Source organism: Tursiops truncatus, chromosome 14 (assembly GCF_011762595.2).
Source record: "Tursiops truncatus isolate mTurTru1 chromosome 14, mTurTru1.mat.Y, whole genome shotgun sequence".
Lineage (NCBI taxonomy): Eukaryota > Metazoa > Chordata > Mammalia > Artiodactyla > Delphinidae > Tursiops > Tursiops truncatus.
The window spans coordinates 4052353-4079560 of NC_047047.1; the positions used below are offsets into that span (position 1 = coordinate 4052353).

The 27208-nt window shown below is 40.8% G+C and overlaps 1 protein-coding gene across 2 annotated transcripts in view; it reads right to left on the reverse strand.

Moving 5' to 3' along the window:
- Positions 1-2986: 2986 nt before the first annotated feature.
- The window catches only part of TMEM182 (transmembrane protein 182), a 50605-nt gene continuing 26383 nt past the window's right edge, over positions 2987-27208 (reverse strand). The window contains exons 4-5 of one of the 2 annotated variants that reach the window (XM_004314269.4): positions 21742-21879; positions 2987-5351 (exon numbers count right to left, since the gene is read on the reverse strand). In XM_004314269.4, the coding sequence (XP_004314317.1) occupies positions 5131-5351; positions 21742-21879 (359 nt within the window). In that variant the 3' untranslated portion in view covers positions 2987-5130. The remainder of the gene's footprint in view (positions 5352-21741; positions 21880-27208) is intronic. The other variant, XM_073790962.1, reaches the window with a different exon arrangement.

The window sequence follows — 27208 nt, forward strand, 5'->3', positions numbered from 1 at the left end:
CTTGGGCCTTCACAGTGTAAGAGTGAATATTCCACTGCACATGCATCCCCACATAGGCCCTGGATCCAAGAGAGAGAGGCCATGACGCCACTCACTGAGTCTCCCCGATACCCCTCACCCTCCATGGGGACAGGCATGCAATAGCATGAAGATGACATGTGTCCTCCTGTTCAGCAAACCTTAAGAGCCTGGGAATGCCTGAGACAGATAGCTATGTGGAAATCCACAAACAATGATGTAAATGTAGGCATTTCTTATATATATATATATATATACATGTATACATTATAGATGTAAAAATATTTTTATAAATACACATATATTATGTATATAGGTACACGTGTATTCAGACGTATACCTACTGACAAATATACAGTTTTCTCCAAATCTGTATCCAAATACATATGCATACATACCACATATGTATATACACATAAACACACACACACAGAGATTAATCCAACTTTCTGTTTGACAACCCTCCAGATATTTACACATACCCATAAAAATCTTGAGAAAAAAATGTCTCTTGTATTTTTGGGGGGTGAAGACAATATGCCAGTATTTCTTACAGTGTCTTGCATATCCCACAGCAAAATATGAGGCAACAAGCATTACTCTTTAAGCCGTACTGTACTCTTCTCTAAGCTGCATTGTTTAAATATCTACTTGTTTAGAGAGTCTGCAATAGCAGTGCTGTCTGCACGCACTGGTGAATCTTTTAACAGTGGCAGAGTCTCTTGTTAGAATTAGTGGATAAAGAAGTGCTAAGGAAAGAAAAAAAAAGAGTTGCCATATAAAGGGAGAACCATTAACTCCTGGATTCCCAGAAGAATGGAATATTGAAAGTTTTTATTTTATTGCAGTGAGCCTTCTCCCCCCTAAATCACCTGCACAATGCTCAGGACCAGTGCAGGATGCCAATGGCTCCAACCATACTTACTTCACACAGCCAGGTTAGACTATCGCTGTCACTTGTGTGAACCAGAAAAATCATCACTTCAAGAATTAAAAATCATTCTAATTTACTTACTTATAGATACCTTGTAGCTACTTATAGATACCTGATGTGTAATCAGCCCTCCCCTCTATATCCACCAGTTCCACACCCACAAATTCAACTGTGGATTTAAAATGCTAGAAAAAAATGTCAGGAAGTTCCAAAAAACAAAACGTGAATTTGCCATGCTGGGATCTATTTATATAGCATCTACATTGTATTAGATATTAAAAGTAATCTAGAGATGATTTAAAGTATAGAGGAGGATATACATAGGTTATATGCAAATACAATGCCATTTTATATAAGGGACTGAGCATCCGTGTATTTTGGTATCTGCAGGGGTCCTGGAACCAGTCCCCCATGGATACGGAGGTACTGAGGGAAAACGCACTCTCTCTCTCTCCACACACTCCCTCTCTCCATACACACACACACACACACACACACACACACACACACACACACACACAATCTCACACATATATATATACATATACATGTGCAATAGAATTACTAGCTATACCATATGATTCTTTACAACCAGAGGTGGATCATTTTACAAAGTTCAACCATCCAATTGCCCCTTCAATTTTGCAAGTGAGGGGAAAAAATGACCCTTCGAAAGCCAGAGGGGGCCTCTTGTACTCCTCTGTCATTTCCGACTTGTTCTCTCTAATACTCCCACGTCCACAGCCAGCCCAGGCTGACCGTAACGGTCCTGAGGGTAGAGCTCCTACCACTTGCCTAAGCTGTGGCTAGTTCAGAAGCTCTAAGCTCTAACTTTTTCTTTCTTTCTTTCCTCTTTCCCTGCTAATCAGATTAAATGTTCCTTTGTTTAGTTTACGCTTATTATAATATGTATGATGCTAACTATTTCCCCACCCTCCTTGGTTTTTAACGTATCTAACATACCTTATTCCTAGGGTTTTGTTGGAGTTTCTCTGCCTATATTTGATCGTCACCGAAAAAATGTCTCCATATATTTAACTCCTTCAGACAATCCATACAAATTTAGTTTCTATTTCATCTCTTTTGTATGAGATGCCATTCCTGGTAGAGCCCACCAGGGAAACAACTATGTTACTGTCCCTGAGAAGCTGAATTTTTTAAAAATGTGCTACTCAAATGTACTGATTTCCACTATTCACTTTAACTCTATCCAAACTTATACATGTAACACACACATACACACACACACAAAGTTGATGATAGTTAGATAATTACCAAACACTGACACCTCTTCCATCATATAAATATACTCTTATAAGTGGATTTAATCTTCAAATTCAGTAAATACATTTCATAGATTAGTCATAAAAGCAGCCAGTGACCAGTAAGAGCACACCTAACAGTATTATTTAAAGTCCTACACTCAACCCCAAATGGAACATCTTCATTCATTGTCTCTGGAGGGTTTTTCTAGCCAGCTTCCTGTGCTCCCTGCCACATGACTGAACTACACTCCCTGGGCAAACACAGTGTGGAGAGATCACAGCCTTCACCAAAGTCCAAGCACATAACTCACTGCCCTCTCTCCTCACTCTTTCTAGAAGTGTCACCAAAAAGATATCTTATTTGTTGAACTGAAACTTTATGATGCAAAATCAATCCTCTTAAAAAGATTTTTAACAGTTCATTTGAAAGCTTCTGAAAATAAATCAATACGCCAAATAGAGAAATAAAAGGAAACATATTACCCCAAATGAGATAGAAGGCTGTAACGAGAACATATCTGCTTTTTTAAAGTATATTTTACTCATTGACACAGCAAATACAATTCACCTTCCTTTCTTCCATGGATTGCTGGTGAAATAGGTCAGGAAATGTGTTTGAACTCGTGTGACCGATGCATTACACCTATGAAACACTTCCAAAGTGTTGATCTGTGTGAAAGTGTCATGTACATCAGATATTCAGCCAATTGCCTTAAGATAAATAAACGGTAGTCGCATAAGTATTAGAAAGTAAGAGTAACCATCTGAAAACTACAAATATTCAAACCTTTACTAAAAGCAGCTTGCATGTGAAATTTAAATGATGTATAATACATAGAAAAAGGCTCCATTCCAAAGTTCTACAAAAAGGAATTGTATTTACAGATGACATGAACTAAGCAAATACATCTAGCATCGTCTGGAAAACTTAATAGCATGCCACAACTTAATATCACAGTCAATGTGAATAACAGAACCCATAATTATTTTTGTAATAATCAAGCCAAAAGCAAAGAAATAAACGAAGCAATATAAAAATGAAACAGAAAAAGACAAAGGAAAGGACCAGGAAAACGTTTATGATAAAACTGAAACGGCTTGAGAGACCAGTTAAGGCCCTGAAGTCTTTTTTTTTTTTTTTTTTTAAACACGCAAGCCCTGTCACTAACCCCTAAAATGCCCTGGTGATCTGCAGATACCTCAGATCTTCGCTCTTCCCCCAGAGCGCCCTCTCACTGAAACAAGGTTTAATGGAAAGTACAAGATGTGCAGAGAAGATTCAGGCAATCTCCCCATCATGGGAGCCCGGAGTGAAAGCCACACGCCTCTATCCTACAGCGGCTTCTAGGTGGTCATCCTTTAATGTGCCTCCGAGTCAGGCCCTCGGTATTCAAACAGCTGCGGAGTAAAATGCTGTGCCTGAAACACAGGCCGCACACCACGCAGGGCCTCTGTTCCTTCACTAACAGGGAACTCCTCTGTCAGGAGGCTTCCAAAATGCAAATACGACCTAGGCTTCTCAGATGGATTTGATTTCAATCAAAATTAGTGCCAAACAAAAATCTTTGATATGCAAAATGTCTACTCTAGTAAATAATAAAGAATAATTCCCACAACCATCCCCAAAACGTTATCTTCCAAGAGGTTAAAGGAAATAGCAGATCTGTACATGTTAACATACCTGCTGCAAAGCTGAAGACAGGGAGAGACGACTGTTAAGGGAATCAAATGATCAGAACTATAACCCGTAAGATCTTGGGAAAAGTTCACATTTCACGGTCTTTAATAAAGCAAGGCTGTTATCATCCTCATCTGGAACTATTTCGAAAGTTTATAGCTGAGTGCATATTAAAAGCACATTTCATCAATAAATTTTCACATGCTGAACATATTAGCAATATAATTTTTAAATGAAATCTAAAAATATCGAATAGAATTATGTACAAAGTGAAGGCGCTTGGTTTTTACATGTTTTCAACCATATTACATATACAATTAACCCACTTTAAGTTCATAAAAATCCAATCTTCATTGTATGTGATTTGGTGTACACATTTGCTTCTTTTAAATATAGTTTAAGATTTATGTAAGCATGCACAATTAAGTGAATACGTTACATAACCAAACTTGTTTTTCGTAAGGAAGTGGAATAAGTACGTGTTGTTTTTGTTGTGACCCGTTGTAACTGGTGAGTTCACGCAGCCCCTGCTACGAGAACAACTGCTGTCTATTTTTAAATAATGAATAATCTGCTCACAGGTGTCAGTACATGTGTATGTGGATATTTATGTGTGTGGAGAAGAAATGGAGTAAATTCTCTGACAACATGTGTTTGTTGTTCTTAATTAATCTCCGAAGGACTTTTTTTTTTGGCCATTTGCGCATCATCTTTGGAGAAACATCCGCTCGGGTCCTTTGCCCCTTTTTAAATCTGGTATTTGCTTTGTTGTTGTTGCTGTTACTGTTGTTAAGCTGTAGGAGTTCTTAATATATTCTGGATATTAACCTCTTATCAGATATGGGATTCCAAAGGATTTTTTTAAGAGCAGCAGAAGTGAATGCCAAGGAGGACGCTTAACTCAAATCATGATTTGCCCCTGGTGACTGTTTTCTGCTACTGCCAGGCCTTTGTTACCCGCAAACTCTAACAAGTGCAGTGAAGGGAAGGCCCATGTTACCTGTTCCCTAAAAAACTAGATTCTTGAGAGCACTTAGATAAGATGGAAGCAAGATGGAGTCTGGAGAGATTCTAGGACCCTCTTATTAGAGAAGATCCCAAGTAAAATGGATAATTCACATAGCAGCTAAAAAGTTACATCAACTCATTCTATGCTAGGATCACGGAGACAGAATTTTAAAAAAAAATGCTCTGTTTTAAAATCTCTCAAGAAAATACTGGTGGCAACAGTTTGATTAGTGATGTAACTGAATATGCCGTGCAACTACTAGAAATAGTAATCCAGCTAGCAAAGAAAAAAATATCCCCGCTGGGGCCAGAAAAAATGACCAGCCGTACAGCACAGAAGGGGTGAAATCCAAGCAGTCTTTCATTTTCGTGTTTTTGTAGCTTTCCATGTCAGCCACTGCCTGGACCCAGATGACATACAGCATCACCACCAAGGAAAACAGGATGCCTGAGAAGGACAAAACAAAAGACCTTTAGCCTTTCTGAAGATGTCTGCCCAAGAATGCTACATCAGACCAATCATACGCCTGATGATATAACTATAAAAATGTAATTCTAACTAACTCACCTACTTCGTGTCAGACCTTTTATTGTATGCCTTATAGGCACATCATTGATCTTTAGTTTTCAGAGCACTGTGGTGAGGGCTACAGTTGCAGAAGAAAAATGGCAACAGGTGACATGTATTTACCGAGTGCTTACTGTGTGCCAGGTACTGTATTAGGTGCTTGTGATCCCTGCCTAGCGGAATTTATCTTCTAACATTTATCCATTTTTACTGTATGCCTCGTTTGTGACAAGCACTGTTATACATTATTTCTTTCAACATGTACAATAAACTTGTGAAACAGGTACTATTAACCCACAGTTTTAAGTATATGCAGACTCAGCTGGTAGTTTTCATAGCTGATTTTCAGTTCAGGTCTTTCTGACTTTTGTTATATTATTATAACACAGCTAACTGGTGTGGCAGTTACATGTGGCAATGAAAATAGAAGCCAAGGTAAGTACCAGACAAGAACAGAGATGGAAGCACTGAACTAATGTAAAAGAATATACATGACTCTTTAAGAAACATTCTGTGGAATATAAAACCTCAGGTTTGAGATCAAGAGGCTTATTAAACAAAAGAAAGGAGGGAAGGAGGGAGGGAGGGATGGAAAATGCTTAACCACTAACTAGAAGGCAAGATAATTTATCAACCATTTCAATGTAACTGCAATCTACCTATTCAAAAATATTGTTGGAATTATAAGGGTAGAGAAGTACCACGGTGTTGGACCCTTGACCTTAACAAGCAATATGACAGAAGGGCTTTATGAATGCTAAAATTTGAGAATACTACTAAGCATATGCTTTTCCATGTGACTGTTATTGTAGCAACAGAAGGAGGCGATACCACTGCACTGAGCTGCAGATTCAGAAGAGCCTGCTAAGCTGATCCACTAGTGAGTGAGGTCCCCGCACACAAATTTGCCCCAAAGCAACATATGCTTAAGGACACTTGCAATTTGTCCAAAAGTTCAATCCAAACTCGTCAAGGATCTACTGTACTCTCTGAATTAACTAACTGAACCATCAGGTATAAAATCTCCATATCCTAATTGATATTCTGTCTAGAAGGCAAACACCACCCTGTGATCAGAAGCAGAGGCTGGGGAACGTGGGCAGGAGGGAGTTGCTTTTACAAACCTAGCCATCAATCACTCTTCTGGGGTTAACTGTGCTCCTACAGCATTTAGGATGTCCTCTCCCTCTTGCGTCATCAATTTCATAAAGAATCTTGACAAGTAAACACGGAAGAAGGGCCCATACGTATGTTGAAGTATGTCAGCATCAGAGCTGAAACTTTCTCCTAATCATGATACAAACTACAAAGCTGTGAAGAATCAATTGTAGATGCTTCACTAATAAGAACCATCCTTCACTCTGTTGTCTGTAATGTAAATGCAAATACCGGAGCACAGAATAGAGCAATTTAACCACTGAACGACAACTGCATCACAGAAACATAGTAAAGCCATAGCCCGCGAGCAAACTCCTCACAGAGCCGAGCCGTGCCTCAGATTTTGACAACAATATGGTGAGGCCATGTGTTGTCTAGCAACTCTGAGCATTTCAAAACATTTTTTCAGAAAATATACAGACAGTATGCTCTGCTAATGTAAAGGTTTGGCTTGGTTATTTGCATACCATTTGCCTTATGCCAACACATTGCGAACCTTTTCTATTATTTGTTGATATGTTTTATTTTTAAATTAATTAATTTATTTTTAGTTTTGGCTGTGTTGGGTCTTCGTTTCTGTGAGAGGGCTTTCTCTAGTTGTGGCAAGCGGGGGACCGCTCTTCATTGTGGTGCGCAGGCCTCTTACTATCACGGCCTCTCTCGTTGCGGAGCACAGGCTCCAGACGCGCAGGCTCAGTAGTTGTGGCTCACGGGCCTAGTTGCTCCACGGCATGTGGGATCTTCCCAGACCACAGCTCGAACCCGTGTCCCCTGCATTGGCAGACAGATTCTCAACCACTGCGCCACCAGGGAAGCCTCCTGTTCTTTTTAATCTTCCTTACATCATGTGAATCTCTTGTGCTTTCAGGTATTTTCATTTTTAAAAATTTAGTTTGTGAAAAACCAGTAGATTTCTACACCTTTTCTTCAAAAATTGTAAAACCCATTACTGAATTTAGAGTATTTTTTGAAAGTATTGCAGGACATCATGTAGATGATTCTTAATAAGGAAGAATTAACTTATATTTAATTATTGCTGTTACTTGAAGAGCAATTACAGCCTGAAAGCAATGAATAATAGTTGTTTCTATCACTACAACTTTTTAACTTGTTCACTAGTTGGAGATATAGTCCATTTAATTCCTATCAGATCAGCCTATGATTATACCCATGGAGTAAAACAGTTACTTCCCTACTTTCCCTACCCGTTAAATTGCCAGCGTTTTATATGTATACATGTGTGTTTGTGTGTGTGTGTGTGTGTGTGTGTGTGTGTGTGTGTGTAGGTAAAGACTGACAGATTAACAGAAGGAAAATGAACTAACAAACATGGAGAAACTACACCAAAGGCCAATGGTTCAGCTACTACGGCAGCAAAAATGGATGATGGGGGCCTGCATGAAGTAAGGGGCTAAGAGTCAGGAGACTGGTACTTATAGCTAGACCATTCAAATACATACATATATTGAGGTTAATTGGAGTCAAGTTCTTCACTGCCTGAAAAGGGAGTTACAAATTTGAAAAGGGGGAAAGCTAGAATGAACTTTATGGTGTTTTTTTTAGAATTGAATATATCAGTGTGAATTTATGGCTTTAGATAGATAAATGAATGAATATAGAAGTAAAAGTATATGTTTGTTTTAAAATATACCTCTGTGCGTGTATGTACCTAGATGTATTTTCTGGCTCTGCTTCCTGAGAGGGTCTGGGAGCAACAAATCCCCAGTAGCATGGAGGACACCAAGTGTCCAGACCTTGGCTTCTAAATACCAGGAATTAGGACATCTCTAAGGAATAGTTGAGTCCAGGCTGGGACAGGAAGTACCCCACGAATCTGGAACATCATGTTATACCAAAAAAGTACAGATGTGCTCAGAGAATAATGTGGGCATTTCAGAAGCCAGATCATGGGGCTTCTGCTAGCCAATTCTGAGAACATTTGATTATCAAACAAATAGTGATAGAGGCCCATTACATCTCATCAAATGAAACAGGAATACATGAGCCCACACAGACATAAATGAGCGAGTGAATAAATAAGTGGGGAGAAGGGAATGCCTTTCATTCAGAATGCTAACTTATAAATGTAGAAGGAATAGCTGAATTAGAAACCACCATTTGGCAATCATTTAAGTCATAATTAATTCAGGCAAGAAGCAAAAACAGATACTAAAACTAGTGGATGAAATTTAGATGAGAAATAAATATTTACACAGGCTCAAAGTCTTTTCCCACAAAACACATATTAGTCATAAAGAAAAAATAGTAACTTCACATTAAAGAAACCTGGCAAATCTTACCTTACTCAAGTGATCAAAGTTAATATCACCAAGGACATGACAAACTGATGTCACTCACCACCTCATGAGATTCAATGAGAACACAGCATCACTGCTATGATACTGCAGCGAAAAAATGAAGAGCCTAAATCCAATCATGAGGAAGCATCTGACAAATCAATTCAGGAACATTCTAGAAAATCACAGGCCTGTACTCTTCAAAAGAGCCAAGCTCATGAAGGTCAAGGAAGGATTTATTCTGGTTTGATGGATACTCACATGACACATCTAAATGCAAAGCATGTTCCAGGACTGGATTCTTTTGCTATTAAAGACATTATTGGGAAAATTAGCAAAATTTGAATGGAGTCTCTGGGTGAAGGAACTTACAATTTCTGTGTAAGTCTGAAAATATTTCAAAACAAGAAACAAAATGAATTACTCAGAAAAAAAAAACGTGTGGGGGAAGTCTGTGGCTGCGTGTGTTGGAGAGTGTATATGTTGCGGTGGGAGGAGAGTATGCGTGTGTTTCTTTCACACACCCAGAAAGACACATCTCCTTTCTGTGGAATATCGTGACTATTAATGAAAAGTAGTATTATTGATTTGGTCCACCTACCAAGTGAAGAGTCTCCTCTGGGGCAATACCAATACTATGGAAAAATCTTCATGTTTTTCCCTTGATATCTTAAGACCTTCATTCATAAAAACATAAGCAGTAACTGTCTTGAGTGACAAGTGAGTTACATTTCAAACCCACTTGCCATGGTGATTTTAGCAGGAATAGAAAATATTGCTAATATTCAGGTAGTAATTTGTTTTAAATGAAGTTATATTTAAATTAGGTCACACATTTTAAAAGCATAATTTATTTCCTACTGAATTTTATAAATTTATATCTTTTGAAGTCCAACAAAAATTCATAAAATTGCTCAATGGAGGCATAATCAAAATATGGTCCCAAAGCCCACGGAGAGTTGTGATCACAATGAAACAATGGACGAATAATGGCCACATCAAGAACATGCTGGGTCTCTTTTATTGGCAGTGTGGGGAAGAGCCGTTCAAGCTTATGATTTTTGCACAGTTTCTCTCACAAATGTCATACATTCAATTTGGAAAACATTTTTTGAAACAAAGATCACATAAAATTTAGTCACAAATTAGGGACGCAATTGCTAATGATAAAAAACATGGAAATAAAACCAAAAGGATTTCCCCAACGCCAAGTCACAGACTGAGAAATAAAACTGCACGTCTTCAATATTCCAGATACAAGAACAGAAAAGAAAGCATACTAGAAAGATCATTTATTTATTTATTTATTTATTTATTGGCCGCTGCCACAGGGCCTGCGGGATCCTTAGTGCCCAGACCAGGGATGGAGCCCATGCCGCCTGCACTGGAAGCGTGGAGTCTTAACTACTGGACAGCCAGGGAAATCTAGGGATTTCCCTAGAAAGATCTTTTATACTGTATTATAAAAACTGGATTTTAAAATGCATTCCTAGGGAAAAGCTAGCCACAGAAATGAAAACTTTCTTCTTCAAAAGACAGGCAAATGCCAAACCCCTATATTCTTGCCTAGAAGTACATATACCTATATTTAAAAAAAAAAAAAAAGCCTTTTGGAGTTACTGAAAAACAATAAACTTGATCTTTAGCTGCTTAGATGTAACTGAATTGCCTTTGAAATGTACTTAAACAGATTGAATTATGGACAGTTATTGGTTACTTGGGGAAGAATCATAAATTCCAGATGATTCACTGGCCTCTTTGCCTCCACACATATTCAGTGGAAACTCATTTTGGCTTTCAGTGGCCATAGGAAAGGCTGCGGAATTCCACAGTCAAAAAAAAATGCTTCATGAAGGAAGTTATAGTGAATACTAAATTAGAATCAGGATAACTCATCTTTTCTCTGTTCAGAGGACATACACACTGGGGAGACAGGGCAATTTTCAGCAAGGGCATCTATATAGAACTAGAAAGTAAGCTTCGTAACATTTTAGGGATGATAACACCAGCTTACTCATCGTGTCTATTTTCAGAGGATGGAAATGAGGTCTGCAGTAGTTAATTGTCTACCGAGATCAAAAGTTTAGCCTGTGGCATAACTCAAACTGAAACCCTGATAGCAGGTGTGACACATTAGGTTGAAGACATTCCAAAATATCCTACAATATGGAAACTATTCCAAGGAGGCAGCAGGAGACTAGGTTACTTCTCCAGGTGGAGCTGCCTGGAAGGCAGGGCAAGAGTTCATCCTAAGTATAGAAGTAAAGAAAAAAAATCTGGAGTGTGGGTAAGAATGCTAAGGACAGCAGCATTCATGGAATGGTAAGCCTAGATCTGACGTGCTCAGAAGAAAGAACAAAAAGGACACTTGATAAGCTATGTATTTACTATCATTTTCTAAAAGGAATCATAGCAATTCATGAAGAAATATATAAAAAATGCAGTCTGCAGATCTGCATAGGAACACTGAAGGACATAACTGACAACATCCCCACAAGGAGTTTTTGAGGAAGAGACACCAACAGTCTTCACACAAACATTTCTTACATTAGCCCGTACTAATGTCTGAAGGTATAATGTTAAGCTCCAATGGTCTGAAGGTTTTTCTAATGGGTAAAAAGCATTCCATGTATTTATTGTTTACTGTTTCTCATTATTTCTCAGCCTTTTAATTGAGGTATAAGTTAAATAGAGCAAAATGTATGGATTTTAAGTGTATAGTTTGATGAGTTTTGGTAAATCTAAACATCAGTGTAGCCACAACCCGTTAAAAATAGAACGTATGCATCGCTGTCCCTCCAGAGAGGGTCTTCATGCACCACCCACCCACCGAAAGCATCTATCACTATAGCGTAGTGTTGCCCTTAGAACTTGATAGAAATGACATCATAGCAGCGTGCCATCTTTTGTCTCTGGCTGTTTTTTCCCAACATAATGACTGAGAATCCATCCATGTTGTTGCTTGTGTTAGCAGTTTACTCCTTATGGCTGAGCGGGATTCCACCGTATGAACCTACCAATTCATCCCGTGGTATCCACTCATCTATTGGCGAACATTTGGACTCTTTCTAGGTTTTGGCTATTATGAATTAAGCTCCTATGAAAATAACATGGAGTTTTGCAAGGATGAATAGCATTTCCTTAGGCAAATGGTTTTGAAAAAAAATTGGCAAAAAAACCACCTTTTTACAAAACATGATCTTCTTCCCAAGAGAGAAAATGGCGCCGGGCTTACCGATGTTCCAGCGGTGACCTAGAGCGCAGCTGCCCAGACTCCCCCCACACCCCGAGCAGGCCCACGAAGCCCTACCGAGGGCACAGTTGTTTTTCTGACATTCTCCTCCTCAAACATCAATTTTTCCAACAAAACTTTCGACAGTCATGCGCTAGTGCTCACGAAGAGGCTAAGCTCTCCAGGTGCCTAAAGCACAGGGCTTTTCTGTAACCGGTTGTTTTCAATCCCCTAATTTTTTAAAACTTTCATGATGTATTATTTGAAACATATAAAATACGACATAAAAATGAATGTTATGAAGTTTCATTATAAAATGAACCCCTGTGAAGTGGTCCCCAACCTAGGAACCAGACTACCATCCATGAACTGGTTTTTTCTGGGACTCCTTTGGAAAGAGAGTTGCTCCTCAGATATTTAAAGAGAATCTCTGGGCTCTAAGTCAGTGGATAAAATTTAGATATCTCCCTTGAGAACTGGCAAGGGATTTGACCTTTGGGGATGGAATCATGTGCCCCCTCACGATATGGATGACGTTGGGGTCCATTAGGATTATCTGATTTGAGCCCAACTCTCATACAAGACTTTGGATAATATCTGAAAATTGTCATGTGTAGGGCCACTACCTTTATGTATGTATTTTAAAAGCATGGAGCGTTGACTTATCAAATGTAAACATTTTAAAAATTCCACAATATATGAAAATGAATCTTGACATGTGTTAACTTTTAATATGCTAGGAATCTTAAAAATTGCAGTGTTTGAGGCGTTTCTCAACTTCTAAGAAGCCCTATATGTCATTCCAGAGGAGGAAACACGAGCATTAGTGCAGGCTGAATCTACTCTCACAGGTCCATCCAAAGTCTAAATGTATACCTGTTTTTTTTTCTAATCATTATATAATGGGGAAAGGAAAATTTACCAATTCTACATTTTCTAAAGAGTAATACTTGTTATTATATTGTAATATACTTCCAAAGCAGTCTTGCATATAGTACATATTTCATTCATTAAAAAATTAGCTTTTCTGATAAAATAAACTAGAAGTTCTTAAAAATAATTTAAATTGTATTTGTGTAACAGCTTGTTCTTCTTTAAATTAATACACATTGCCTTCTCTTATAATTCAATTATGCTCGCTTTTACATATCATATTTCAGAAATTATAAAACTACCAATGCACAATGGTCAACCGTCAACATTCTTTGCTTATCTCCACTCTTCATTTTCTGACTCACTTTCCACTGATTTTTCCCCAATTTTCTGAGATGGCCTGAATAACTTAAACAGTTATAACTTCACGACTATACATTTTCATTACATCTATCTGATTTCCAAATATTCATTGCTGCCCTCACCTCCTCATACTACTTCCCAAATACATGAGTTGCTTCTTCCCTTTCATTTTCTGGCCTCATGTTTTATTTAGTCAACCAAACCTACGTAATATCTATCATATATCAGATTTTTCAAGTATTTATTACTTTCTTAGATTGGTATAATAATTTTAGGCATTAAACATCCTATATATTCAATACTCTGCACTCTCTTGAGAAACAATTATTGACAGAGAATGATCATGAGGTTATATCCATCCCTACAAATAGTTAGGGGCTTAATCTGAAAAGCAGTTTCATTTAATGCCAAGGAAGTGTCTACTGATGGTAACTGAGTTTCAGGAAGTATTTAGTGGTTGAAGACCACAGGTGTGGAATCTGTCTGCCCTGCTTTTAGGTTTACTGTCCAGAAAACTTTAAACTTTACCAGCTGAGTACCACTGAGCAAGTTTTTCACTTCTCTTTGTCTCCGTTTCTTCATTGGTAAAACAGAGATAATTCAAGTGCCCACCGCAGAGAGCAGTCACGAGGAATTAACGGAGGTGAAGTACTCAGCAAGATGCGTGGAACAGGGCTAGCGCATAACGAGCACTGGCTACTTTCACTGTTAGGCTTTGGCATGAGCTCTTGCTACGGCTAGAAATGTTGTTCTCTGAAATCTTCTAAAGCGTCAGAGCTTCTCATGTGACTAGGCTATTTCAGGGCTGGCCAAGAGGCAAGAGAATAAACTTGCCACGGGGCCTTCCCGTTCTGAAGGAAAGGTCGCTTCACATGTGTCTGCCAGTGTCTCGCTGGAATTCTCCACCAGGTGGCACACGCCACCTCACAGCCCCACTAGGGCACGTTCTGGAAAGAACATCAGGTGAACCCAAACTGGGGCTTATTCATATTAAGGACGTTTTCTTTTTCCACTGCCCAGTCAAGCAAACCTCCCGCCCTTCCTCGACAGCCCCTGCGTTACAGGAAGCAAAAATTCTTCCTAGGACAAACCCAGCCTATGTTGATCTGATCATTCAGATGAATCTGTACTCCGTGTGCTTCTCTTCTACACGAGAAAGTATAGAGAAAGAAAAGGCCTCAGAAAATGCATAACATAATCTAGTAAAGGAAACAAAGAGCAAAGTGACAGTTTGGGGGAAGGGTGAGGAATGAAACAGAATATTTGCAAACAAACTAAATGCCTTAACAGTACTGGGTAAATAGTAGATGTTAATGATACACGTACTTTGGAAAAGGAGAATGAAGCAGATGGAAGCTCATTCTGCCCTTCCACCACGGCAAATTAATTCCAAACCAGAGATCCTATAAATAGGCCAGAAAGTCTGGTCACCTAACACGTCTGAAGACTCCCTTTCAGGGTGGAGATTAATTATCCCCCGTAGTAATATGTCATGTGAGTGAAAGCATTCATTTGCCAGGCCTGTTGCTCTAGCTCTCAGAAAAACAGCTCAGGGCTTCCCTGGTGGCTCAGTGGTTAAGAATCCGCCTGCCAATGCAGGGGACACGGGCTCAAGCCCTGGTCCGGGAAGATCCCATGTGCCGCGGAGCAACTAAGCCCGTGCACCACAACTACTGAGCCTGTGCTCTAGAGCCCATGAGCCACAACTACTGAGCCCACGTACCACAACTACTGAAGCCCGAGTGCCTAGAGCCCGTGCTCCGCAACAAGAGAAGCCAGTGCAATGTGAAGCCCATGCACTGCAATGAAGAGTAGCCCCCGCTCGCCGCAACTAGAGAAAGCCCGTGCGCAGCAACGAAGACCCAACGCAGCCAAAAATAAATAAATAAAATTTTTTAAAAAAGAAAAGAAAAACAGCTCAGATACATTGTTAAAGGGGGTGGGGAGCATTTAGTCAAGTCTTCAGAAAAGTTCCACCAAAGCTATTACTGAGCGAGCCTCTCACACCTCGACTCATCTGGGTAGGATTCAACCAGGAACCAGACTGTCTCCAGCAAGGACGGTGTAACAAGCTCAGGCTAGGGTGGGGACTCACAGGAACGAGCCAGCTGTGGCTCTCCTCTCTCCCCTCGCACTCCCCCTCCTTCCCACAGCCTTCATCTGGTTGAGACACTGGAAACTCACGGGACTGGGTGTGACGTGTCCCTTTTGAATTCTTCCTCTGGGAACTTGTGTCCTCACTTTAGTGCCACATACAGGCAGACCGTGTTTTATCGCATTTTGCTTTATTGCGCTTCTCAGATGCTGCACTTTTTAATAAACTGAAGGTTTGTGGCAACCCTGCTTTCAAGCAAGTCTGTTGGTGTCATTTCCCAACAGCATTTGTTCATTTCATGTCTCTGTGTCACACTTTGGTAATCCTCACACTATTTCAACCTTTTTCATTACTATATTTGTTAGGGTGATCTGGAATCAGTAATCTTTGATGTTACTATTACAAAAAGATTACAACTTGCTGAAGACTCAGATGATGGTTAGCACTGTTTAACAATGAAGTCTTTTTTAATTAGGGTCCGTACATTTTTTAGACATAACGCTATTGCACACTAATCAATTACAGCATAGTGGGTCTGGAAGCAAACGCACAGTATCTCCAAGGTGTACCTGTGCTTACCATATTGGTTCCTATTCAAAACCAAGTCTGGACAAGTCTGATTCTAACAGCCTGTTACACATATTTCAACCAATAAGCAACATGGAGAGAAATAAATGCTCAAAGAACTATCTGAGAAAGAAAATAAGGCTTTAAAGTATTTTTGTAAATAAAAGCTCTTCTAAGCGCTTTCCTATTTAATATTAACCAAGGTTGACTTGTTCTAGCACTTGACATCTATAAAAAATGTCAGATCAAGGACATTAAAATTCCACATGATAATAGTATCAGTATCCAACACAATAATTTTTGTTGGATACTGATACTATCCAAATAAAGTCCCAAATATGACAACTGAAGGCAGAAAGCAAGTGTACAAAGCAGGTAGTTTTAGAAACATAAGAGTGACTGGGTCTTCTGTTCCTACTTGGAAAGCAGATCTGTATACCCAAACCTTTGGCCTGAGCAAAAGGGAAATCCGAGCAGCCCTTCTGCAGTTCATGAAAATCAGAGACACTAATTCTACGACAAAAGTACATCTGGCTGATATCAGTAATACACAGTTTTTATTAATCACTATTTCTTTCCCCCACCCACCTCCAACAAACCAGAGCTCTGAATAAAATGCCGAAGTCCTGGACTGTGGTGAAATACTCAGTTCCGCACTGGGAAGTGATGCTTTTGATTTTCCCCTGAGAGCCTACTTCTTGCGTGCTAAGAAAGACGGAAGCTTTAGCAAAGCTGGCAAGCACTCACTGGCCCTCCTGGCCCGTTCCCCTCACACAGGAGGCCCCCTTTGCCTCTCGGGGATCAGCAGCTGTTTACAGGCTGATTGTTCAGCATACAGACATGGGGACAGCAGGTGTAAGCGGGGAGATGAGTGTGCTTCCCGTAAGTTTAGAATGCCTGCCTCTAGGCTGTCAGCAGCTCTCCCCTAATCCCTTCCTGCTTTGGGGCTGTTTCCTCCACATACTCTTCTCCTGCCCTGACTGCCGCCGTGTTCTGCTTTGTCTGGAGGGAGACGTGAGGAGCAAGACACGACCCTCAGTGCCTCCTGTGAGCCACGTGTTCAGTAGCAGCCGAAGGAAAATGAGCGTCTGAAACAAGTCCCTTGGCTTTTGTGAGCTATTTTTTCTAGGATGAAGGCAAAAAAGTCTCTTGTATTATGCATCCATCGCATCTATCTTATCTCAGGTAGAAATGAGTCATGTTTACCATGAGCTATACAAACTCCACGGATCTTTTTTAAAGAAACAAAAAAACAAACCGCAAACCCAGTTTACTTCTGAGTCAGTTTTGCCCTCTACATGTAAGAATGTTATATCCCCTTCGTATCCCCTTACCTTCCCTATAGTGTGTTTTGAAGGGGGTTCATATCCCTACACTCTTAGAAAGCACTGTCCTCCAGACCAGAGGGGAGCAGGTTGGAGCCCCATAAGGACGTGCTCAGGCTGTCTGTCCCACCTGGCAGAGGGTTTATACAACTCACCCCGGCTCACACCGCTCACATTCCTGGTGACCAACGGCAGCTTGGTTGGGGAGACAGCTGGTGAAACAGCTGTCTGGGCAAGAAACATACCCTGTGGTCACAGAATGGGGCAGGAGTCAGGCCACAACTTTACCTCCATCAACCTTCCAAAGGACTAATTACACAGCAAAGGTGTCCTTTCCTTCGGCTAACACACCCTGGGCCTGGAGCGTGGGCTTCCATGTTCCTCCGACTTACAAGACATCTGTGTAGTCTCCCCAACGTGAGACTCTAACAAGGAATTTAGCCAAGATCCAGAAGCTTCCCAGGCCCCTCTACTCAGGTGAGACTCTGTCTAGCTCTCCATCCAGCAGAAAAATGTAACCCCAGGTTGTCATTCAGGTAAAGGGGATTTCAATTATGGAAGAAGAATCTTTCTACCCTGATATGCTGGTAAAATACTAACATCTAGCTTTTTTATGTCTTTTCACCCAATATCAGTGTCCCAGAACATCCAGACCCCGTCCTCATTCTCACTTGTGTACGCAGGGATCTTACTCCCATGTAGCAATTCCTGTATGGATGTCGCTTTGCCCAGGCATTAGGAATATGCAGCTGTACAGTAATCTTCTCCACATAATTCAAATGTTTTGTAATGTCACGCCTCCTTGCATCTTTCCTAACACATCCAATATCACAGGGTTAGGAGAAAACACGAGTCGGCCCTTTGCATCTGAGTACTCCTGGAGTCCACGTTGAAAGAAAATTCAGCAACTGTTTAGGCATTGGGATGAGACTCACTGAAACACACGCGGGTGTCATAACGTCCTGACAATTACCGTGTGCTTGGTCCAGAACCGACCTCCCGTGGGGGACACATGGCCCGAGCTGAGGAGGCATCTGCCCAAGTGCAGGGAGTGGCAACATATGGCCTTCAGACCTTTGAGCCACTGACAGAACAAGACGAAAAACACGGACCCCACCCCTTGCTCACACGGACAGCTGTGACATCAGCATGCCACGGCCATGTGTGGAATGCCCCAAAATAGTCTTCTTGCTGATGCCAAAGAGTCTTTCTGTGTGCACACACCCAGCAATGGCCACTTGGAATTTGGTTCTGCCCTCTGTTAAGGCCATCTGTCCAAATAAAGAGAGAGTGTCCAGCCTTGTTTGTGGCACTGATAAAGTAGTCACAGAAACTGTGGGCCCAGGCTGCACCTGTTCCCAGCTGCCGGCTGAGCACAGAGTGCTGGCAAAGGAAGACCGTGAGGCAGGGAATGACAAGGCAAGCCCTAAAAGGGGGAGATTTTGGAATACTAGTTCCATGGAAAGAGAGGTCTTCGCTTTGAAAACATAACATCTAACCAAAGAAAGCATGACAAATTCAATCCAGTCTAACTCAGTGAAAGACTACACGCACAGTTCCATGTTAAACGTAGTACAGAAAACTCTTGGCTGCCTGCCCCAAAAACCTAGTGTTTAGCACATATTTTCCTAGTGTCCATACAGAATAGTATGTAAGTTTCCATCTCCACATCTGAAAGGATTAGCTGCCTATTAACAAATCTGGGGATGTTAATAATAGACAATTGGAAGGTTTTGAAAATTCTTCTGTCAATAACACTCAGATCTGAGGATGATTTATTTGCCCCATAACTGCTTTAAAAGATGTGTCTCGTGGTAGAAATTGCTACCTGACAGTAAATTTTAGTTATTCCTGAGAACACCACTTTTACTGCCCAAACTGATAAAAAATAAACAGTAATTTTTTAATCTCATCCAACAGGATATCTCTCTGTTCTTGGGAAATAAACAGTCCTATAAAAACAATAAAGAATAGTGCCATGAAGGAAATTAAAAGTCAGATTTAAAAAGAAGTATCCTCGTAATCGTCTGGTTGAGTGGCTTTCAGGATGGGCTCCCAGAACACGGTGGACCCCTCCCAAGGCGTTTCTGCATAAAGACCTGAGCCGAGAGGACTTCAGACCCACACCCACTGCAGCCAAAGAGTCACTGGAAAAAGGGAATCCAGTGGTCAGAGGCACATGGGTGCAAGTCAGACGCTTAATCTCCCTTCAGAGTCCTCAGCCAAAATAATTATGTAGATCTGCTACTTTCTCAAAACAAGTATAAAATGGAAAAAATGACCAACAATTTTTTTCAAAAGCACTACACACACACACACACACACACACACATACAGAAACACACAATTCTCTAATAAGACCAAACTCAGGATCAGAGCATTTCTGAGTTTAAAACAATTATGTTGCCCATAATGTTAGTACTAAATTACTGCTAGTACATATTCCCTTTATTGACAAAGATTTTAAAAGATTAAAAAGCAAAGAAGAAGAAGAAACTAATATTTACACATTTTAGTAGAGTGCTATTGTTTCTGGGAAGACCATTCAAAAATATACACCTTAACTAGACCTTTGGATAAACCGAGAGTAGAATGTGATTTGGGGGAGAAGAAATATTTGGTGAAGAAGATGCTCAGTTTTAAGGCATATAAGGGGTTTGGTCTTATGGAATTATGAAGTAAAGAAGAGAGATTATCAATTACGAGATCTAAGTGAAAGAAGCCAGACACAAAAGGCCATGTATTGTGTGACTCCATATACATGAAATGTCCAGAACAGGAAACCCACAGAGACAGAAAGCAGGTCTGTGGCTCTCAGGACTGGGAGGCGTGCAGGAGCAGAGCATGAGGTTTCTTTGTGGCGTGATAAAAATATTCTGGAATCAGACAGTGGTAATCCTTGCCCAACTCTGGGAATATATCAAAAAACACTGCATTATATACTTTCAAATGGTAAATTTTGTAGTATGTGAATTATATCTCAATTGTTAAAGTTATTTCTTTAATTATGAGCTCAAATGGCTAAATCTGGGTCCTTGAAAACTCAGTGAAGAAAAGAGTTTTAAATAAAAGACAAAAATAAAGACAGAATAAGTTAAATAGAGGGCCCTGGTTCCCACAGTGTTATTGTTTTGTGGGGGTTTTTTTTTGTTTTTTTTGTTTGTTTTTTTGCTGTACGCGGGCTTCTCACTGCTGTGGCCTCTCCCGTTGCGGAGCAACAGCCTCCGGACGCGCAGGCTCAGCGGCCATGGCTCACGGGCCCAGCCGCTCTGCGGCATGTGGGATCTTCCCGCACCGGGGCACGAACCCGTGTCCCCTGCATTGGCAGGCGGACTCTCAACCACTGCGCCACCAGGGAAGCCCTGTTTTGTGTTTTTAAGCTCTCTGAGCAGAGCATTTATGTGATTATTCTTTTATTCCCTCTGCAAAAAAATTAAGCGCAATATTATGCAAAAATAGTGTTTAAAGGAACTATTTGTTAATTGATTATTGATTACATGATTTTGGGCAACAGCATGAGCCATCTTTGCAGTGATTAGAAAGACAGTAGAGCTCCCCACTCTGTCCCTTTCCTTCACGGTCACTACAATCCCAGGTGAGACAACTGGTCCCTTTTATGGGATGCTGCAATAGACCCAACTCAGGTACAGTTTGGTCTTAGTCGTAGTGTAGTTTGTCTAAATTCCCAGAACGTTTATGTTACAAAAATCCTTGTGCTTATGTTTTCAGGTTAGTGCTCTGGCTTTTATTTCCTAATTAAATTTAAAAGTCTTAAAATTCACAAGACTCACCTATTCAATTATTTTTCTATTTGTACTATGATCCTTTTAGCAGGAATTAGACTAGTTAGAAAGCTGACTAAAAAAGATACAGGTTTTACAAAGAAGAGAAGGTGTTTAGATAATGCACATGAAGCACAATTAAAATGGAAGGATGACGATATAGAAAAAGATGCTTTGTACCTACAATAAACAAATCATGAGGGTTTGTAATATCATAATGGGGCTATCTTCTTAAGAGCACACAAAAAGCTTCACCTACGCCCAGATGTTACAGAGAGACGTGTTATAACCCCCTTTTACAGGTAGAAAATTAACAGGATAAGAGAGATTAAAGGGCTCTTACAGCAGAGCTTTCCTGTCTACTGTCTTCATTCATATAATGTGGATACAATGAGCAAATGGAAAATGGGAAGTCCCTGGAAAAGCGTGTGACATATAGGTAGCACTCAGGAAATATTGTACATGAATATTAACATATTATTACTACTAGAAGCCTCACCCCTGAAACTAGAAGTGGAAAATATGAAGATATGGGGGAAAACCACAGCTGGAAATCATACCCTTCACAATGGACGTACCTGCGGCGATGTAGGAGCCTCCCCCGGCTTTATAGAGAAGATGGCTGGCGAAGGGGGCTGCGCAGATGATCAAAAAGCTCGCAGTCACCACAGAAACTACCCCAAGAAGCATCAGGACCGCCCAGAAGCCACGGTAAACTGCAGACCCCGGAGAAAAGGACAAGAGAAAGGCACACTTAGATTGTGAACGCAGCAGACTGTCACACAGTAAGTTTCTCTCTGCAGTTTTCTAATTTCAGCCCCAGCACTGCTGGACGGAATCCCAGGCTGTGGTCCTGAGTTCTCTTTAAAAGGAAGCCTCACCAGACGACTTTGGACTCAATGATGCCGAACTTCTATCAACAAGCACTTGGTATTTACACCACATATGTGCTTAATATACTCTGGGAGCTCATTTTTCTAACCAGATTATCCATGTTAGAAGTGGGAACACCTAACGTTCTATAAAGACTCCTCTTGAGAAAGTTCCCAGATAGGTCACACATAGGTGTTCACACCAAAAGGACAAGGACATAAAAAGGCATTCATATTCACAAATGCTGCCTCTTAATTACTGCCAAGATAGTGTTTATACCACAGTGATCCCTTAGAAGCTGGTAATGGTCCCCCCAATCTCCTAACAAAAAAGTACACTTCTATTTAGATTGTGACTCTACTGGAAAATAGTCTTAAGGTAATAAAAACGACAAGCAAAGCGGAAAAAAAAAAGGGTTTGTACAGACTGAGATTTAAGATCAGATATATTTAAGGCTTACTGCTTTCTATTAATATTTGTTCCTAGAAAGATTTAAAATGAGAAGCTATAGCGGTCTCTTAGTCAAGGACCAGTAAGTCTGAATTAATGGATGCAGCTGGTGATAAATAAATTGTGGATTTAGTGACATACAGTGATCAAATAAAGAAGAATTCTAATGTGCATTTTTGAGTGGGATAATTACCGATCTCTTAAACAAATTCATCATTTCCCAAAGGCTCAAACACAAAAATAAATTCCTACGTGTGTAAATGAGGGAAAGCTCACTGAAACACATTCATGAAATTACAGTTTTTTACAAAAATACAGAAACTTTATAAGAAAGCAAAGAACGATTTTTCTCAACAAGCCACCTGGCAGAGGAAGAAATATATCAATCAACTGGAATCTTTAAGAGAAAAGAGAATGGGAGGATGGAAAATCGAGGAGAGGAACCACCGCAGTTAAATGAGAAAAGAAGGCTTACATTTCCGCGTGAATAACTCGGTTTTGAAGACAGAAACAAAAGGCAGGCTTCCACCTCACAGGCCAATGCCATCCATCTGGCAGTGGCTGCCAGGCTTGCTGGTGAGGAAGTATGCTGTGGCTGTACTCAGGCTCCTCAAGGCACAGGGCAGTAAAGCACTGATCAGCTCTCAGTGCGGGAAGTGAGAGTGAAAGGCTTTGAGCCAAACGTCGGCCATCCCTGTCCTCCCAGAGTTTGCTAGATAACTGGTGAGCCTCACATGTTACACTTTCGTTCACTTCATTTATTGCACTATCACGCGGTCGTGCTGTGGCAAGTGCTGGGGTATAAACATTCGTAAGAGGTGGTCCGGGGAAAAGGAGCCCTTCTATCACCTCTCCAATCACCCTCTGATCACCCTCCAATCACAACTAAGACTAGACAAAATGGCAAACAACAGGAGTTTGGAAAGTAAACAACAGCAAGTGGATTAAGGAGGGAAGTAAAACCTTAATGAAAGATCAACTCAGCTGCAAGGGGTTTTCTGGGTTTTTTCTATTTTTTTCATCCAGGATTTGGCCTCAAGGCAAGCCAAATTGGGAACTGTGTAAAAAGGTTCAAAGAGCACAATATCCCTAGAGAAGGCCGTCATGCTGGCTAGAGAAGCAGGAGAGGGGCTCTGCAAGCCAGAGTATGGGGAGAACTCATGTTTTTATTCTCCTCGCCCTGCTTCACAGCCAGCTTCAAACATAGATCTGCACTGCCACCCCCATGGGGGAGTGGACGTTTAACATCCCAAAGATGATCCAACTCTTAGGATAGAAGAATCAGAAAAAGAAACCCAATTGCTCAAAGAGTGGGGGAATCACCTTTTCTCTTGCTGGTCTGCACTGGTGCCGCTGCAGGGAACTCTGCCACAGCACAGGAGACCAAAACTCTGAAGGAACCCCATCTTTCTACCCAGAGAAACTGGGAAAAAGGGGCCGTGGAAGCCAGAGGGTGTACACGGCAGAAAATCCCACAGATGAGAGAGGGCTGGACAAGAGAATCTCCAGTTCTGTGTTTGAATCTGTACAAGTATTGGGCTCACTCTCCACGTTGCACACATGCAGAAAACACCCAGAGACGTATAGCAAAGGCTCTGAGAACTGAATTACAGTATAAAAACCACCCAAGTACCAGAGCAAGCCCGGAGCAGTGATGCCCCAGGCAGACCCAAATAGCATAGAGAACCGAATTGACAATGCAGCTACCATCACAGAGGAAAAGGACAGAACCATGCCAGCCAGTTGCCTATTCAAACAACAAATCAGTATTCTCCAGAGGATTTTAACAATATGCGGAGACTGACAACAAAATATTCAAAATGTCCAGGATACAATCCAAAATTTCTTGATATACCAACAACCATGAAAATCTGACCAATTCTCAAAGGACCAAGCGATCAGTAGATGCCAACACAAACACCATCCAGACATGTGAGTTAGCAGGCAGACTTTGAAGTAGCTTTTAGAACCAGCTTCTATGAACTAAGGTGAACACTCCTGAAATGAACAGAAAGATAGAAATTCTCAAAATAGAAGTAGTATCTATAAAAAAGAGAACTAGGCTGAACTTTTAGAGTTGAAAAATACAATATGTGAAATAAAAACTCCCTTACATGGGCTCACTAGCAGAACAGGGAGGAGAGAGGAAAGAGCAACAAACTTGAAGAGAGAACAGTAAGAATTATCTAGTCCGAACCACAGAAGGAAAAGAGACTGAAAAGAAAAATGACTAGAATCTCAGGTACTTGTGGGACAATATCAGAAGATCTCACATTTGTGTCACTGGAGTCCCTAAAGCAGAGGGAAAAGATATTGGTGCAGAGAGAACATTTATAGAAATAATGCCTTCAAACTTCTTAAACTGGGTGAAAGACAAATTTACAGATACAAGAAACTCAGCAACCTCCAAAGAGGGCACACTCAAAGAAATCAGCCTAGACACGTAATAAGAAAATTACTGAAAACCACAGGCAACGTCTTGAAAGCAGCTGGGGGTGTGGCGGTGGAGATGACCCATTAGATGGACGGGAACAGTAATTCCACGGATGGCAAGTCTCTCATCAGAAGTGACTGAGGCCACTGCCCAAGTCAGAGTGGACATTGTGAGCTGTGGGCATGTTGTCACAATCACCGCAAAGTAGAGGAAAAGGGTTGCTGGCAAAGATGCTGACTTGGGTGGTCCCCTTTCATGACCACAGGGTGTACCTTCGATCAGAGGGGCTGCTCGAGGACTGAGGGCGTGCTGGGGACAGAGCAGCCCTGTGTGAGTAGAGGGCAGAGGAGGTCTGACAGCTTCCACTTTCAGGTTGGGGACCCTGAGTAAGTACACAACAGTAAAAGTCATGGCAAAGAAACAAACAGAAAAAGAAATGACTGAGGCCAGAAGACAGTTAAACAGTATCTTAAAAGTGCCCCAGAAAAAGACCTGTCAACCTAAAATTCTGCCTCCAGTGAAAATATCTTTGAGGGATGAAGGGAAAAGAAAGCCATTTCTCAAGGAGGAAAATATAGACTTTGTCATCAGTAGACCTGCTCTACAAAGAAATCCTAAAGAAATTTCTTTAGGCTGAAGGGAAATGACACCAGGGTTTCTTTGAAATTTCAGAAGTGAAGGAAGAAAAACAGAAAAGGTGGATATCTGTGTAAATATAGTAGATTATTTTTCTCATCTTAATTTCTTTAAAATATATTTGACTGTTGAAAGTTATATATATATATATATTGCATAATACAGTAAAGAAATGTAGGTTTCAGAATCAGAGTGATCTGAGTATGCACTCTTACCTGCAATGTAACCTTGGACCACTTACTAAACTTATGAACCTGTAAAATAGGAATGCTTTCTGAACCTTCACTTCTGTAAAATAAGAATGTTTGTGTCCATCCTTTAGAGTTCTTGGAAGAATTACTAACAGTGTATTTGAAGTGTGTGGCATATCACAAGAGACCAATGAATGCCACTTATTTTGTGGCTGCTTTTATTGCATGTTAAAATTTCATTAGCATGACACAGCAGAGGGTATTATGGTCAGTAATAGGAAAGTGGATTACTTCCCCCAGAGAGCCTTGCACAGTGTTTCTTATGTATCATTGACATTAGGAAATCCCTTTAGATTACAGTACAGGTTGTGTTTGCCAATACACACAGTTCCACAGAGCTTTCACACTATCTTCCATGGGAAGTTTCCCTGTCCACTAAGAAGGCACTGGCCACGTTTCATACCACACGGCTCTACTCTTAATTACCCCAAATACAAACAAACGGGGTCAGATACCTGACACAAAGACCGAAACATGGTGGCCTCTGACCCATGCAGAGATGAGCTGAGCTAATCAGTGTGACCCCTTGAGAACGGGAACACTGCAAAAGGGAGAGGATTCACAGCAGAGTTGAAGCTACAAGGAAGCACTGGCAGCTGATCCAGAAGAGCTGTGGTGAGCCACAGCCATAGCCAAGCAAGAGGGCAGGAATTATGACTCAGGCCATAGGGAGGGCAGAAAAAGCAGAGGAGCCTCTCCACAGAGAGAAGCGGGGGGACTGCCAGAAAGAGAAAACACCAGGTGAGGGTGAGAGAGAAAGACAGCCAGATGGAAATGGGGGATAAGTGCTCCCCAGAACTGCTGTTCCTGAGACCTGCTGCTTCCTGCCCTTGGCCTGCCCTAGCAGAGCAGCCTGACTTTTGGTTCTGAGTCCCCAGTGAAAGGCAGGAGCAACAGATCTGTACTTAAAGGAGGGGGCACCTGGCTGCCTGGAGAGTCGTGACCATACAGACATAGCTTCCAAGTGAAATTCCTTCCTGCAGTCACCACAGGCTTCATCTTCTGCCTGTGCTTCAACATTCCAAAGTGCGCAACTTTAAGCCTATTTCAAAATTTCTTGGAATTTCCTGTTTCTTAGCTAATTATATTACCTAGTTTGCATATGTGGCACACTTTGATTCCAGAATTGAAATGTTCAGTTGTAACGAAGAATCAGCTCCTGGAACTGGGTAGTTCTTTCACTGTCTGAAGTAAAACTGAGGCAATCAGAGAATTTTCAAAATAAAATGAATGTTTTGAGATATTACTAACTGGGTGACTCTGAGAGACCACAGTTTTCTAACATAAAGCACAATATCCTTCAAATAAGTTTATAGGAAGGATTGAGAACATATATGAAAAGTAGCTGCATGCAGTAAGGAATCAAATGTATTTGCTATTACTATTATTTTTACATGCCTT